Source organism: Channa argus, chromosome 8 (genome assembly GCF_033026475.1).
Source record: "Channa argus isolate prfri chromosome 8, Channa argus male v1.0, whole genome shotgun sequence".
Classification (NCBI taxonomy): Eukaryota; Metazoa; Chordata; class Actinopteri; order Anabantiformes; family Channidae; genus Channa; species Channa argus.
In genome coordinates, this window is record NC_090204.1 from 19,826,159 (window position 1) to 19,843,856 (window position 17,698).

The following is a 17,698-nucleotide window of genomic DNA, read 5'->3' on the forward strand; positions in this document are numbered from 1 at the left end:
CATCCTGAGGGCATGCCCTCTCGCCATCTGTTACCTCCAGGTCACGGGCGGCAGTTTTCCCACAGTAACGGAAAACGCATCATCTTCACGCCACCACAGAATAGGGACACAGGCTGCTATAGCTCTGTTGTAGACATTTTATCTGACTGGGTCTTCACTTGTTGGTCAGTGGGGTAGGACATCTGGCAAGGATGCAGACGTCTCCAGGTTCAAATCGCAGCTCAGCGCCAGATGTGTCCTTGAGTGTGACGCCATAGGCATAGGTTAAATGCAGAGCACAAATTTTATTGTAACATGTATATGCTATAACGTCCTAATCCAATAAATAAAAGTAAGTCAACGTTATTGGTGTTTCCTAATCAAAGGGAAAAGGAGCTGTGTTTTTTCAGTTGCCTGTAGGATAAATGAAAAGTCAAATAATTTAAACAGTCTTGATCATGGTCAGTCATGAGTCACTTAAAAACCTTTAGATTAAAAAAACTGAACGTGTCCTCAAAGTGTGAATTAAAGCGGTGCCGTAAGTTTAGTCTCAACAGCGTGTTTTTAAATCAAAGTGGCTCCTGGCTGTTTGACTTTTGACTCTTTCTAAACTCTGAATAGCGAAAAAAAACAACAACCCATTAACATCTCCTCCCCTTTTTGGTGACATATCCACAAAGGCCAAGACATGGCATGGATAAAACTGCTCTGTGTGCTGTGGAGTGCAGGCTATTAAAGAAAGGAAAAGAATTCATCTGGAAGACTAAATATTTGCACATGCTTCAGGTTCGGACTGACAGCTTTGATTGCTTTCCATTGTCTGCACACTGATTGCCAGCTATCTGGGAGTTAATACACCTCCTCTGTGTCTGGGAGCTCTTTTTTTTTTTTTTTTTTTTTTTTTTTTTTTTTTGGTAGAATAAGCTCCCAAACATCTTAAAGTGGAGAGGGGCTGCTGAAGCCTCCTCATTGAACACAGACATGAATTACTTCTTAGTGGTTTATAGCAAGGCTCTCAGTGATTTTTAGTGATTTCTGCTTCATTAGTAAGTTTTGAACATTATCATTTATTGTAATTTCATAATGACAAATACCTGAAGCACTTGGCGTTAGAGAGCAGAGAGACGGTGGTCAGGCGAAGTGGCTAAACTTATGAGCCAGTGCGCTGCCTTATGATGCATATTGTAGCTTTAATTATCACATTTGACAAAATCAAACCTTAAAACAGGAAACAACTTTGAAGTGACGTAAACAAATATTCCGAAAATGAGGTTTGACTCATTGATGAGTCAGTTAGTTTTATGCTGTTCCAACACTTAATTATTGTTAATGTTTTTCAAATGCTTTAAACATGATATGTTGAAGTTAAAAGATAATATTTTAGGCCGACTCTTGAGTAATCGGCGTAGACCTGATTTAAAAATTGACTTCTGTTCGACAGCCGTGAAAATTGCTAAGCTCCCACTAGTTATGTCAAAGCAGTGCGCTACAGTTGCTCTGCGAAGGTGTTAGTCCTGTGAACGAGTGTGTCAGCGGCGAGGCTGTAAATCTGGAGCTGTGGTCTGGAATGCTGCTCATGTCAGAACATGCTTCCTCTTCCCGTTACGAAAGACCCCTTAAACAAGATGGCATGCTGACAACAACTCCATGCACAACCCTCTCACCTCTCGTCTTATACCCAGACTCTGGTAGCAGAGTTCTATCTTTATAACTTACACTGTGATTGTTTCCACTTTCCCATAATTCCTACAGTTTAGAGCTTTTCTGTAGTTATAGAGGGCTATAAGGAACTGCCAGGCCAGAACAGCTGACAACAAACCACAGCAGACCATTAAAGCTTGCTGCTCGGGTCTGAATATTAACTCATGCTACTCAGCACAGCTCCAGAAACATACTTTTCCCCTTTGCTGTGCAGATGCAAAAAAGCTCCTGAGCTCACCAGCCCTCAAACACAACATCGTGCCCTCTAATCCACGCTAATGCAAACGCACTGCTGGCTCGGCCCGTGCAAACACATTTCTGGCTGGAAACCATGTGTAAATTAAACAGAGGAGAAAGGGAAGAAATACTTAAAGATGTGCTTCCCATCCCAGCAGCCTGGTGGTCTGTTTGAGTTCAAATGAAGCCGACGACAAAAAGGCAGTGATCCATTGTGTTATTGGCGTTCGGGCCGCTTGTTATTTTTATCGCTGTGGAGATTAAAAATGCCCTAAAAGTGGCTCCTGTTGTTGCCACTGAAAGCAGTTTTACACGCTCGTGAGAGTCTTATGTAATCAAAGATGACGGATGGCATCCGTAACACATTTTCTTCCCACTTTATATCATTGTTGTCATAGTTTTCTAGTGGAAACAGTCGAGCAGCAGAGTAGAGAGGAACTAGAGCAGTTACCACCTTTGTAGATCACAGGTAAGCCGAGAGAGGCTGGTCCACTTCCAGGGAAAGGTAAATCCCACGGAGCCCTTTGCTCTCTCTGTGCTACTTGCAGCAAATCGTAGCTTAGTCTCAATCTACTGCTACTGCGAGAGAGTGAAGTTATGTCATTTGAAATGGTTTGTGATGTTTTAAACGTACTCCAGCCTTTTTTTAATTCCTTCTCTGGATTAACATTCAGAAAATATACAGATACAATATGCAGAAAGAAAACCCTGGTGTGTGTGTTTTTTTTTTTTGTTGTTTTCCGACTCATTCATACTTTTTAATGGCAAAGTCGCTTTCGTGAAGTGAAAATATTCCCAACGCTGTAATTTGGTGGACCTAGCCTGGTGTGCATGACTACGCATTTCCTTGAGGAAAGGAGAAGTTGTCATTATAGCATGTGGAGGGGCTCGTCTGGGAGCTGCCGAGGATCAAAACAGTCTTTTACACAAGCCTGCTGTACATGTTAGAGCAAGACCCTGCCCTCAGCACCTTTTCCCCATCACACACTCACACACACACACACACACACACACACACACATACACACACACACTCTCTCTCTCTCTTTCTCTCTCTGAAGTTGTTTTTCTCTGGCTGCATTGGCTCATAAACTCTTGTAGCAAACAAAGAGATTGACAGATGATTTGCTGAGGAACTTTTATATTTCTGCTTTTTTCTCTTTTTGTGCCTTTCTTTTCGGACATTAAAAGACCACAACGCCATCTCCATTATTATTATTATTATCATTATTTATTTATTTTTTACTGCAGACATACCACCATCGACTGTACTAATTGTCAGCCCCTGCGTACACACACCCTCCTCTCTATGGCCTATTTTCACAGCTGTAATTCCAGTGGTTTATCACTCTTTTTTTTTTTTTTTTTTCCAATTTGCTGCGATGGAAGATGTGAGTGCTCAATCCCTCCGTCTGCCTGTGATCTCAGAGCCCACATATTCCCCAAGCTGACATTCCCGAAGTGGGAGATGCCAAATTGGCCTGCAGTGGTGTGATTGAAAGTTTGACTGTAGTCATAAAAAATATGACAGTGGTTGATCCAAAACGTATCGCAGTGAGATGAGACAAAGCCGGGACTTCTTTTGTGGTGACTTTCAAAGGCAAAGACAAGAATAATAGAAAAAGGGAGGAAGAAATCTCTAAACCTAATATTTTCACACCTGTGGTTTCCTGATGCAGATGTTTTCTTCAACTTGACAGAACATGAATAGTGTGAGGTTTAACATCGGCTCAAGCAATTTAATTCAGTCCAACAATTACTTAATCGTGATGATGATTAGTTTTTTATGCCAATCAAAACCTTTTATAGTGTCTCCCGGCATGAAGTTGTAACTCTTACATTGTTTATCTCTCCATTACTCCCGTCAGCTTTCATTGACAGTGTCCAAACCTCCTATGCTAACGGTCGGGAGGTGGGCAAGACCAACGAGCCTTCGTCATGGAGGCCGCCACTCACCACCATCACGGTCTCCAAGAAGCGCAACTGGCTGCAGCAGAGCGCCCTTGGGAAGAATTGCACAAAGGAAGAGCCACAGGGAATGCTGGGAGCTGAGGAAGAGGGCGGCCAGGTCTCCCACCAGCCTCGTCCTTCTCCTAGTCCCTCCCCGGACCACCTGAGACCTCCAGGCGGAGGACCTCCACAGTCGGTTTGCCTGCAGCTGCCTCAGGTTAGCTTCAACATAAAGGATGACAATTGAAGGATTGGTTTGGGAAATGCACATATTGATGTTCCTGTTGAGAGTTGGATAAGGACATCGATGCCAGTCTCATGGTTGCCCGTTAACGTCTGCAATCTGTAGCCCGCTAGATTAAACACGGAGGAACAGCCAGCCGTGCTGTGAGCTTCAAGGTGCTATCAGGTCCATTTGTTTTCACATTTGGATATTAAATGCATTATTTCTTGTTTGTTTAATTTGTGCAGAAATAACAGTGTGGTTTTTCTTGCTCAAGTGCGGCGATTTTTCTGGAGCCTCTGCCAATTTTGTGCAAACTCTTTGCACAAAATAAATGGAGACAGTGTAATGTATTAATTGGTGAGCATTAGGGGGTCTTTATTCTGAGACAGGCTAACTTGCTGCTGGCTATTGGTTTATATATTTAGCAAAGATGTATGAAGGATTTCAACCTCTGCATCAATACCTTGGCGTGTTTTTCCCACCTTCTTTCTCCGCAACCACCATTTCAAGTTTTGTCACCATGTTTTTTAGGTTAGTGTTGGTCAGGCCAAGGTGTGTCCTCACCCTCGGAGTGTGGACCCAGCCGAGGAGAACGACGCAGATGACGAGGGAGAAATCTGGTACAACCCAATCCCTGAGGACGATGAGCCAGAGATGTCCCATCGACCTTCTGTTCGACTGTTGGTTCCTCCTCGAGCAGAGCCCCAGAGGAGGCCTAGCAGGGGGGGGGATGTGGGTCACGGTGGCAAGTCCCTGGAGGGGAATGGTGGCGCCGGGCCAGAGGCGTTTGCTGAAAGCCTCTGTGGTGGTTCAGGCGATGGGAGTCAGGGGAATGCTGTACATTCCACAGAGGCGCTACATCTGCACAGACAGATGCTCGCGTGCAAACCCCAGGAGGAGGGGGGGCCCTCGAGCAGCAGGGCCACAGGTAAGGCAAAAAGATGAAAGACACCCACACCTTCTCCCATTCTTACTTTCCTTCTCTTCCTGCTTTTTTGTGGACTTCTTCATTCAGTCTTTCCCCTCGCATTTCTTTGGACTCATGCTCAAGGGCCAATTACTGCCTGTCGTTTTGTCTCTCAGCTCGTCTCTCTTAGAAAGATTTTTGCGGTTGTACACACCTTGAACACTAATTACAGCCAGTGTTGAAAATGTTCCCCAATCAAAGGATAAACAGATATATTTAACTGCAAGTCCTTCCTGGCTTAGATCTACCAACAAATATGTAGCGTTCTTCATTTAAGTATGAAGTTTAGTATAAAATTGGAAAAGCTTCTGGGGTTGAAAGCCAAACTTTCTTGGAAATCAACAGCAAACACAGACACAATAGATCCATTTTTATCTTGTTCTATTTGATCGTGGCAGACAGGAGCCATTGCTGTCTAATCAGATCACTTCATATCAGTATCCCTCATTAGTTAAACTCAGACAGACATTAGCCAGGAGGAATTCAGAACTGGCATTCCTGAGAGGAAAAAATATCCCTTTACTTGGGGCTGCAGTTCACGCAGAGGGCTGTCACCTGGTACATTTGCTGGTTATTAAATTGGAGAAATGTCCCCTTGCCTTTAAAAAAAAAAACAAAAAAAAACGTGCTCATTAAAACTGCATTTCAGAGCCATGACCTCCAGAGTTTAGGCACCCTGACTGTAAAAGAACTGGAGTGCTCTCCCTGCACTTCTTTATTTACTCGTGTGCCAGGAAATTGTTGACAGCTCTGTTCTACAGCGACGACATAATGATGACAGCCTGCACACGGCTCCCTGTCTCTTAATAAGCTCGGTCTGCTTTTTCTAACTTCCGACTTTTTGTTCTCTCTGATGCGGCAACATGGTAGTTTGAACCAATTGGCAGATCTTGAGCTGAGCCTATAATTACAACTTTTGACAACGCTTTTCTGTGGCACGCAACAGCCATTTCTCGTTGTAGCAGCACAAAAGCCAGGCTGAATGGTATGGGTTTGCTCAGTGAACTCTAATATGTGAGCTTTAGTGTTCGGAGCAGCAGATTGACTGCAGGAATGAAGACTTGTAAATTAGTTCCGAAATAGCTTTTTCTACTTTCCTAAACTTTGTAGCGCTATCGATATAAAGTGGAAGCTTTTCTCTTCAGTTTATTCTGCTGTGGACATACAGTTTGATGTTTAAAGTATTCACTTCCTGAAGTCCTACCTCATCTACCCAAACAAATCTGCCTTGATGAGGCAGCCAATGAACTCCTTGATCCTCTTTGACTGACTTCAAACTCCTGGCTCTCTCGGACATCACGTGTGGCCCAGTAAAACTCTCCGTCCTGAGAGACTTTCCTTGTAGGATTAGGATTAAACCAGTCCCCGAATGAGCCCCAGTGTACTGGCCCAGCGAGTTCACTAATCACGGCAGCTAATTAAATGCAGGTTATTTCTGTAACCCGTTGTATTTTAGCATTCAGATGATATTTGCTGGTGTAATTGAGGTCTTTTCATGCTCGTTAAGCAGATGAGTGGAAATAACTTGAGGCTGGAGTGGTTCTGTAGTTTTAGTAGAAGGCTTTTTAACTTTCACTGAGCTGCCTCTCTTACGTCCAAATTATTCGTCGTGAACTCGCTCCCACTCAAAGACCTGTGTCTCATTCACACGCTGTCATAAGATTCATTTGAAGCATTTGGTAACAGGTCTGTGATGGTGTGGGTTTACTGGTGCTCTGACTCGTAGCTGTGAAAATGAGACATGTGAGCAGCAGCTTCCCCCCCCCCCCTTTTTGTTTTTCCCCCTTTCCTTCTTTCTTTTCCCTCCTGCTCCGGAACTGCCTGCCTCCCTCTCCGCTGCCCTGTTGACTTTGCAATTGATTCCTGTGGGTTTACCAATGCCATCCCACACTTTGCTGCAACAAAAAGGAGCAAAGAGCCCAGCTTTGGGTCATTAAAGAGGAAACTCTACTAGTTGGTTGTGTGTCTGAGTGTGTGTGTGTGAAGTGGCCGCAGTGCGCGGTTTCAGAATCAGATTTGATTTCAAATTTTAAAAAATGGTAGGCAGGTAGCGAATTGCATCACAGCCGTTCTTTATCTTTAGTTAGAAGCCTCCTCCTCATCCAGAAATGGCTCTTTGTCACTCTGTGTATTGTGGTTTGTGTTGGCTGCAGAGTGACATGCACCCCTCCTCAACTCCAACCGTTTGGGAGGGATGGGGGATGGTGGGCAGGAGTGAGAAGGATAGTTGCCTGCTGTGAGCCTGTAAATGCTCTCAGTGTCCCATCCCTCCACTGCAGGGGTAACTGGGCCCGTTTGGGGACATGGATACTTACAAAACAACCTTTCTTGTCGAACTTGTCGAATAAACTGGGCTTTGATGACTTTGTTGTGGCTTTATTTTAGAAAGACAGTGACAGTAGTACTTACTTATCTGATTTTTAATGCCGTTTATTACTATTATTACGTTTTGGGGACTTTTTTTCTTGGAGTTAGAGGAGAAGGTTGATGCCACTCAAAAAGTCAGAAAGGTAAACAGGAAGCAGGGGTCAGCAGTTGGTTAGTGTAAGTTGGAAATGGCTGCAGCTTTGGGGGACATTAATTTAATGTGACTAATGTGGAAGGTTGAGGCCTTTTTGTTGTCATCAGATACACTTTTTTTAATACAGTTGTGCACAGATGGAGGACTGTGGATTTTGCCCCCGTCCTCCATCTATACATACCGTAGAAAGCATCTTTTGGAGAGATTTCTAGTATAAAAAGTAAAAGCTGTTTCACCGTTCGTGTGGGCACCTCAATATGGTTTTAAAACAGACTGGGAATAATGACCTATGATCTAAGCTTTGGCAAAGTCTTGTAACTGTGAAGTTCCACAGTGATTATTTCTGTCCCATCTTTTCTGTCCTCTGTTTCTGATTCTTTATGAAAATGAGCCCATAAAGACTCCACTCTATCTCCCGGGCCAAAAGTCTGACAGGCCTTTTATTGATTGAGCACGAATAAGAGCCTCTGCTGAATTAATGAAGCAGTGCAGATGTAGACGACTCTCTGACTCGAGTTTCGCTCTGTTCAGCTGCATGGTTCTTTTTAACTCACCGGATACACTCCAGACTCCTCATGTGCTGCCTTTTGACTGGCTTTTTGTCCATCTGAATGCTCTGTTTGTATGGAGAATAATGATTGATGGACTTTAGGGGTGCTGAGCTTGTGTGCTCCCAATCTCTTGTTCCCCTCAGTGGCTGTTTGGTGAATCTGAATTGGCCGGAGCTCAGAATGGGTTCAGAGCTATTTCTGGGAGTTGTTTTGGTCACGCTGGCTGTGTGTTGGCTCCCGCTGCTAAAGTTACAGGAGAGTTCAAACTTCTGAGTTTAATACTAGAATCTAATCTAGGCTGACGATTGCACGGTTGAGTTTAGAGGAAGTCCACCACTCAGAATAGCAACAACTTGATTCCAAAACCAGAGCAGATTCCTTGGCACTAGATATGAACTTTAGATCCCATGTTTTCTCAGGACTCTCTCTGTCTGGTCTGTTCTTCATTTTATCACCAGAGTAGCTGTAAAAACTGTTCCAGTCTCTGTTTTGAAGGGTAAAGAATTGTGCACAATCTTCCTCCTTACTGTAATGTTATGACTGAATGTCGTAGAAGTCGTTGGATGAGCATTTGTGCTGAACAGTGTGATTGATGGGAGGTTTTTAAGAGTGTTTATAATCTTGAAGCCCTAATATTAAGGGATGCAATCAACAGTTATGTTCTTTAATGGTTCATACTTTTTTATTTATTAAATACAAAAAAAAAGCGCTTTGGTTGCCAATAGGTAGAAAAGCTAAATAAGTGCAGACCAATTTACCATTTACTATACAAAAATAAAACGCATTCAACTTACAACGTTAAAAGCAGCAATGACACTAACAAGTCATATGTCAACCAGCCTTTATCTTTCCAAAATTAATTATAACATTTAAAAATGCAGTGAACACGAGCCAGCACTAAATGAACACACTGCAGGCTGCTCAAATCCCTGCAGTCTCGCATGGAAGAGCTCTCAATACTTTATTAATCTGAGGGCGAACTGTCCACATTTTCTAAATCAAAATGCGAACTTTCTTGCATGAAAAAATATTTAACAATAACAGGTTTGTGCCTACATCTAAAATGTTCCTCACAACAGTGTTCTAAGAACTTAGTTCTTAGTTCCTGCGGTCTGAAGACACGAAAAAGGGGAAAATTCTGGTCATAGTTGTAAAACGTGACCAGTGAGTCACTTTCTGACTTAAATTAAATCTGTATAAACAGCCCCTTTATTCAATAAAGACACTGCATGACCTTTGCACTCTGATGCTGCTATAAAACTTTGGAGCAAACAAATGTTGACGAGAAACTTTTTTTTTTTGTTGTTGTTTCAGTTTAGTCCATCCCATGTTTTTATATGTATTATTTCACTGCGTCATTGTGACATTAACAATATTTTCTTCACTCATTCTGTGTGACGAAGTAAGCAATAAATTGTTAGTGACATAATGATATGAATTTGCTGCAGTAAAGAAGTAATTTATTATTGGAAGACTTTAAAAAAATAAATATTTAAGATTTTATTTCCCCTTGAGTAGTAAAAATGTCTTTGGTTCGGTGTCAGATGAAGTAATAAGGGATAACAAGGACTTGAATCACTCGTCACGTAGCTGTTAGTGCCTTGTTGTTGGGGTTGTGGTGTGGCTGCAGGCTGTCCAGAGTTAGCAGCTACTCTGTTTGTTGAGTTACAGCGGCAGTAGGCTTCATGAGGGCTGCTTTGGCAGGGGGCCACGTTGTGCTAGCGAGATAGGCCCGCATGCTTGGATATATTAGCAGGGGTTTTGTGACCATTGTAGTGTAACGGCTGGGCTCCCGTGGCCCCTAACAGGCCGTCTAACACTGGATGGCTTAGAACCCAAAGACGAGGAAGCGACGCACAGCTGAGCCTCGGTCACCGAAGGAAGTATGGTGTTCACCCTTTTATTTACACTCTCCCTGTTTGTCTGCACAGCCTGCACCTTCCTTTTTTTTTATGTAACACACACACACGTTTGGCAGACAGACGTGCTTGTACAGACCCAATCAAATGAATACAAGTGGTTTTACAGTAAATTATTGTCTCCCTCTGAGGTTTATCCGAGTATACTCTGATAAGAGTGTCTGTGCCTTTCTTTCACACACAAACACACATTCTTGCTGACCATTGGCCTAACAGTGTTTCATTGTACAGTTGTTCACATTATCCAGCTATTATTAAAACTTGGCATTGGCTGGAGTGAGAATTTGGCTGGAAGACTGCAGAAACGGATATCAGGCATATTTGATATGTTTGTATGATTTGTTTGTTGCTCTCACACACACGCACACACACACACACACACACACACACACAACAACAACACCCTCCCCCTGCACCTGTCTGGTGCCTGTATTGTGAAAAGTTGTCATAAATTCCTGGGCTTTGTCAAGAGGTGTGAGTTGCCAAGTGCCTGCGGAGTGCTGCAGGGTCAGTGAGGGCATGTGCGCCCTTATCTATGCATATTTACATGCACTCTCTCTTTGTGTTGGGGGGGTTGACACAGTTACTTGGCTCAGGTGTCACCCTGAGGAATGCAGACCTTTTGCCCTTTGACCCTGCAACATGGCCCTGGAGGGTTGGGTGTCAAACCATCGCCCCTGAACCTCAGCTAGAGAGGTGTCACGTTACTTTGCTGGCTGTGGCCACAAGGCCAAAGGCTACAGAGGACACAGCCGTGTGTGTGTGTGTGTGTGTAGTCACAGTCATTAACAGTTCAATAGTCATTGCATTAACTTTGTCAGAGGCTAGTGGATGTTCCCCCACTTCATGTTGATAATCAAATAAATTAGATGACAGCAGGATACTGATGGAAGTTGTTTTGATTCTCACTGTTGGAGGCTTTAAAATGCAAGATGAGATTTTTTTAGAGTTTCAATGAAGTCAGCATTGGTAGGTTATAAGACTTCAGGAGTGTCGAGGGGCGGCAGTGGTTCAGTTGGTAGAGTGGGTGCTCACCGAACATAGGGTCGCAGGTTTGCGCCCCGCTCTTCCCAACCACATGTCAAAGTGTCCCTGGGCAAGACATTGAACCCCCAACAGCCCGCCCCAGTCCCCAGCCGCGCAGTGCCAGTCCTAAGCCTGGTAGAAATTGGGGAGGGCTGCGTTAGAAAGGGTGTCCGGCGTAAAAACGGTGCCAAATCAACATGTTGTAATAAGCTGAAAGGACAAGAAAAAAAAAACTTCAGGAGTGACAGTGTTGAAGTGCTGCTGTCCCGTGTTCTACTTCCATCACCACAGTGACATTGGTCCCCTTGAGCATTCAGAATCTGAATGATACCAATAACCATTAAACATGTAAACTAACCAAATTTACATTCACTACAATGAACTGAAGTTTAATCTATGAAAACTTTATGCTTTTATGACTGTATCAGCAAACAGTTTTCGTGTATATGTAAATTGTCTTCAGTTTAACCGAGACAGAAAACAAACAGCCCTCACTGACAACACTGGCAGTGTGGTTACTTACAGCCTCTTTAAATGTGATGGCTTTTAAAAAAAGTGAACACTATGAGCCTCAGTTTCGATCCGTTACAGCTTCATTGCTCATTAGTGCTGTACTTCATTACTCACTACAGTTTGTAGAGGTCTTAAAATTATAGAAGTAACAGTGGGTTTAACTGTGTAGAAGGCATTTCACCTGTGAAAAACCTTGTTTCTGACCTGACCAAGTCTGTCTGTGTAACCCTCCCTCCCCAGATGTTTTTGGTGAATTAGCACCTCCGGTGCCCTCCACCCATTTTCTCCCTTCTCAGTGCGCCTCTGTGTCTATCATTGGCAGAAGGCCATGACAAGGAAGGATACTCAGCTAGAGGGGAGAGGAGGCTAAACATGGTTTGGTGTGGAATGTGGGAGAACAGCTGTGTTCATTTGTACATTCACCAGCAGCTTGCCAGCCTTCCAGTGGACCATCCAGACCTCTGAGAGCCTGGACAAGGGGTGCCTTTGTCCCCTGTCTGCTGGCTACACCCTGTCCTGCTGTTGCCCCCCATCTTACCCTTCTCTCCATCGTGTTGCACCTCCTCTGCCCCCCCGCCTTTTTTTTTTTTCTTTTCTTTTGCTCGAGGGCCCTTTTGCTCTAGAATAGCACAGCAGGTCCCCTGAAAATAGAGCTGGTGATGTTGGAAGGGTCACTCTCTCTGCCTCTCTTCTATGTCTGTCGCTCTCGTTGTTCTCTCGTACATACAGAATTGCTCTTTTGTTTCAGACATTTACTCAGAGAAAGTCATTATCAAGGCAATAATTGCATTTTGATGGAAGCAGCAAATCCAAACTCTTTACTGCAGATGTTTGTATCATAAATATATTACAGTAAATCTGTAACTAGCTCATCATGTCCCAGATTTAAGCCTTGAAGCACCCAAACAGTGAGGTTTTTAAAAAGACAAGTTAAGAAATTCTACATGGAATTAAAAAGTAGCCATTTTTCTGTATGAGACAGACTGAAATGGCACATTGGGCAAATAGCAAGATGCCCATAATTTGACGAATCCCACTATAATCGAGGGCTGGCTCCGTATTAACTCTTTCTCTTTCCTTGCCAGTTGATGATTTTTTAAATTGGAAAATGAGTATAAGGGTAGTATCTAGGTGATAGTGCTCTTAAAAAGTGTGTGGCTCGAGCAGATGAGGAGACCATCTTCAAAATGGGTACATTTTCTGTGTGCTCAGAATGTGGTAATGACAGTGTGCAAGGTGTAGTAGTACAGCTGGTACCCGAGCTGACCCCTGTCCTACATGACCTTATTATGATCATCAGTGTTACCAAGTATCATCTATCAGTGTACGGAGATGGTACAAACTAGAAATTTTTCACATGGACAATTAATCATGTTAGAATCTGAAAAGACGAATCCACCAAGAATCGTCACCCGACTCCACAAATTCTCTCAGCTCTATTGTTTTTTTTTTGATCAACTCTCCGTTCAAAAGCCTGTTTTGTTCAAAAGCCCTGTTTTGGTTTCACGACCTGCAGATGTCATGTTTCCAGAAATAAGGAGTTGCAAAAAATCCCACTAATACTGGACGATTTAGCAGCTGAAGACCCAGATATTTAGTGGGAGAGCTGTAAGCACAGCTCTCACACTATTGAGATCCTTTTCTTTATTAGTGGGAGAGCTGTAAGCACAGCTCTCATTAGTGGGAGAGCTGTAAGCACAGCTCTCATTAGTGGGAGAGCTGTAAGCACAGCTCTCACACTTATGAGATCCTTTTCTTTATTATTATTATTATTTCGCCGTTTTTCGGTCACTATCTCCTCCTAGACGGTTTGTCGTAGAAACTTCGTTCCACTTCCTAAACGTAGGTCTCTTTTAGGAGATCTATGCTATTACTTTTCTTATTAATAACTTTTATACTTTTTATTATATTTCACTTTTTATCAACTTTTTTTCCCATTGAAAATGAATGGAAGCCACTTAAAACTTCCCTTCAACTTGCCACTTTTCATCTGCCTCTTGTGTCATCATACTTTGGAGTAGAAACTTCATTTAAACTTTATACGGGTCTAGATCCTTTCAACTTTTTCTGGGTGGATCAGCTTCTTTGTATCTTTTATACTTTTTGAATAATCGCAGTTTTAGTTTTAGGCAACTTTTGGAGCTTTTTCAACTTTTCCATTAGTGTGTATTGCGGAATGTTGGAGCAGCTAGAGTGGGTGACATCACACGCACTCTAACTTTTCAGCTTCCACTTTTAGCAACTTTTTTCCTTCTTTTCCTTCTTTCCTTCAATCAACTTTAATCTTACATAAACAAACTATACATCAGAATGTAGGTATTTTTGTCTTCTTTCAGTAAATATAACTCTCATAGTGACAGGACTGACGGTTCTTTCTCCAAGAGTCCAGAAGCGGAGAGAGTGCCGTCTGAAACTCCCATTGGAGCCCATTATAACAGAGGTTCTTAAATTCTCCTCAAATCACAAACGGGGGGCTGTTTTCAAATTGCCACCACGCCTTCATTTTATGGAGTATATTCAAATAAAGTACATCAGTGTGTTCATTGAAGCCTTTTGTCACTCACAGTTTTTGAATTGTTTCGATAGGACTAATACTTTTTCATATTTTGAGCATTTTGCGAGGCATAGTCTCAGTACTTTTCCAGCCTGCCTTTGCATTTGGCTCACATGACTCAGCAGGCAGGCAGCAGTCATTGTCATGGTAACGGACACAGCTGCATGACGTCATGTAATCAGCCTCAGAGCTGTGTCCACACACTTTACCTGAGTTTTTCTCCCTCAACATACACAGTGGAGACACACACAGACACACACCCTCACAGACAGGAAATACCCTTTCAAAATAAAAGCCTTTCATAATATTTTATCCACTTTTTAGCATTTAAATGCTAAAATGACTTTGTGGTGAAGTTTCCCTACACACACACCCTCACAGATAGGAAACACACTTTCAAAATAAAAGCCTTTCATAATATTTTATCCACTTTTTAGCATTTAAATGCTAAAATGACTTTGTGGTGAAGTTTCCCTACACACACACACCCTCACAGACAGGAAACACACTTTCAAAATAAAAGCCTTTTATCATTCTTATTTTAATTATTTAGCATTTAAATGCTAAAATGAGTTTGTTTTGAAGTCTCCCTACAGTGGACACACAAACTACCACACAGACACAGACAGGAAACACACTTTCAAATTAAAAGCTCTTTTCAACTTTTTTTTCTCAACAGTTTTTCAGCATTAAAATGGTTCCTTCATTTCTAAGTAGTTACTTCTAGCTTTTTTCTTTACACTTTAATAGCAACTTTTTTACTTTGCTTCTTTTTTTGTTTCTTTTAACTTTGGGAATATTTACCTTTTCCTTTGTTTCTTACTACTTCTTTCCACTTTTGTTAATCAAGTTGTTGCTTTTTCACTTCTTCCTTTACACTTTTAATAGCAACTTTTTTACTTTGCTTCTTTCTTTGTTTCTTTTAACTTTGGGAATATTTACCTTTTCCTTTGTTTCTTACTACTTCTTTCAACTTGTTGCTTTTTCACTTCTTCCTTTACACTTTTAATAGCAACTTTTTTACTTTGCTTCTTTCTTTGTTTCTTTTAACTTTGGGAATATTTACCTTTTCCTTTGTTTCTTACTACTTCTTTCAACTTTTGTTAATCAAGTTGTTGCTTTTTCACTTCTTACTTTTTTCTTTACACTTTCAATAGCAACTTTTTACTTTGCTTCTTTTTCTGTTTCGTTACACTTTAAATATCAACTTTTTACTTATTTACTTCCTCCATTGTTACTTTCTACTTTTTTTTTCTTTTCTGAATTCAACTTTTCTTGGGATTTTGGATTTTTTCCTTTTATTGTCATCTTCTTTCTTTCTCTTTTTGTTCGTATTTATCTCTCTTCAGCGTTTGCGGCTTTGAACGTGCAAACGCCTCTGCTCTCAGCAGCTTCTGAGCGGTCGGCCTCTACCGGGCGACTTAACAGCTCTCCCACGTAATTTCCTTGGAAATTGCCTTTTCTAGTTATTATTATTATTATTATAGCTCGTTTTTCGGTCGCTATCTAGTCCTAGACGGTTTGTCGTAGAAACTTCGTTCCACTTCCTAAACGTAGGTCCCTTTTAGGACAGGGGTGGTATTACTTTTCTCATTAATAACTTTTATACTTTTTATTATATTTCACTTTTTATGAACTTTTTTTCCCATAGAAAATGAATGGAAGGCACTTAAAATTTCCCTTCAACTTGCCACTTTTCATCTGCCTCTTGTGTCGTCATACTTTGGAGTAGAAACTTCATTTAAAGTTTATACGGGTCTAGTCCCTTTCAACTTTTTCTGGGTGGATCAGCTTCTTTCTATCTTTTATACTTTTTGAATAATCGCAGTTTTAGTTTTAGGCAACTTTTGGAGCTTTTTCAACTTTTCCATTAGTGTGTATTGCGGAATGTTGGAGCAGCTAGAGTGGGTGACATCACACGCACTCTAACTTTTCAGCTTCCACTTTTAGCAACTTTTTTCCTTCTTTTCCTTCTTTCCTTCAGTCAACTTTAATCTTACATAAACAAACTATACATCAGAATGTAGGTATTTTTGTCTTCTTTCAGTAAATGTAACTCTCATAGTGACAGGACTGACGGTTCTTTCTCCAAGTGTCCAGAAGCAGAGAGAGTGCCGTCAAAACTCCCATTGGAGCCCATTATAACAGAGGTTCTTAAATTCTAATCAAATCACAAACGGGGGGCTGTTTTAAAATCGCCACCACGCCTTCATTTTATGGAGTATCTTCAAATAAAGTACATCAGTGTGTTCATTGAAGCCTTTTGTCACTCACAGTTTTTGAATTGTTTCGATAGGACTAATACTTTTTCATATTTTGAGCATTTTGCGAGGCATAGTCTCAGCACTTTTCCAGCCTGCCTTTGCATTTGGCTCACATGACTCAGCAGGCAGGCAGCGGGCAGCAGTCATTGTCATGGTAACAGACACAGCTGCATGACGTCATGTAATCAGCCTCAGAGCTGTGTCCACACACTTTACCTGAGTTTTTCTCCCTCAACAGACACAGTGGAGACACACACAGACACACACCCTCACAGACAGGAAATACCCTTTCAAAATAAAAGCCTTTCATAATATTTTATCCACTTTTTAGCATTTAAATGCTAAAATGACTTTGTGGTGAAGTTTCCCTACACACACCCTCACACACAGGAAACACACTTTCAGAATAAAAGCCTTTTATCATTCTTATTTTAATTATTTATCATTTAAATGCTAAAATGAGTTTGTTTTGAAGTCTCCCTACAGTGGACTCACAAACTACCACACAGACACAGACAGGAAACACACTTTCAAATTAAAAGCTCTTTTCAACTTTTTTTTTTCAACAGTTTTTCAGCATTAAAATGGTTCCTTCATTTCTAAGTAGTTACTTCTAGCTTTTTTCTTTACACTTTAATAGCAACTTTTTTACTTTGCTTCTTTTTTTGTTTCTTTTAACTTTGGGAATATTTACCTTTTCCTTTGTTTCTTACTACTTCTTTCCACTTTTGTTAATCAAGTTGTTGCTTTTTCACTTCTTACTTTTTTCTTTACACTTTCAATAAGAACTTTTTACTTTGCTTCTTTTTCTGTTTCTTTACACTTTAAATATCAACTTTTTACTTATTTACTTCCTCCATTGTTACTTTCTACTTTTTTTCTTTTCTGAATTCAACTTTTCCTGGGATTTTGGATTTTTTCTTTTTCTTGTCATCTTCTTCTTTCTCTTTTTGTTTGTATTTATCTCTCTTCAGCGTTTGCGGCTTTGAACGTACAAACGCCTCTGCTCTCAGCAGCTTCTGAGCGGTCGGCCTCTACCGGGCGACTTAACAGCTCTCCCACGTAATTTCCTTGGAAATTGCCTTTTCTAGTTATTATTATTATTATTATTATTATTATTATTATTATTATTATTATTATAGCCCGTTTTTCGGTCGCTATCTAGTCCTAGACGGTTTGTCGTAGAAACTTCGTTCCACTTCCTAAACGTAGGTCCCTTTTAGGACAGGGGTGGTATTACTTTTCTCATTATAACTTTTATACTTTTTATTATATTTCACTTTTTATGAA

At 41.3% G+C, this 17,698-nt stretch overlaps 1 protein-coding gene across 1 annotated transcript in view; it reads left to right on the plus strand.

Annotated features, from left to right (window-relative positions):
* The window catches only part of syde2 (synapse defective 1, Rho GTPase, homolog 2 (C. elegans)), a 52,604-nt gene that overhangs the window by 6,100 nt on the left and 28,806 nt on the right, over positions 1-17,698 (plus strand). Inside the window, exons 2-3 of the mRNA XM_067513234.1 lie at positions 3,786-4,084; positions 4,625-5,021. Of these exons, the coding sequence (XP_067369335.1) occupies positions 3,786-4,084; positions 4,625-5,021 (696 nt within the window). The remainder of the gene's footprint in view (positions 1-3,785; positions 4,085-4,624; positions 5,022-17,698) is intronic.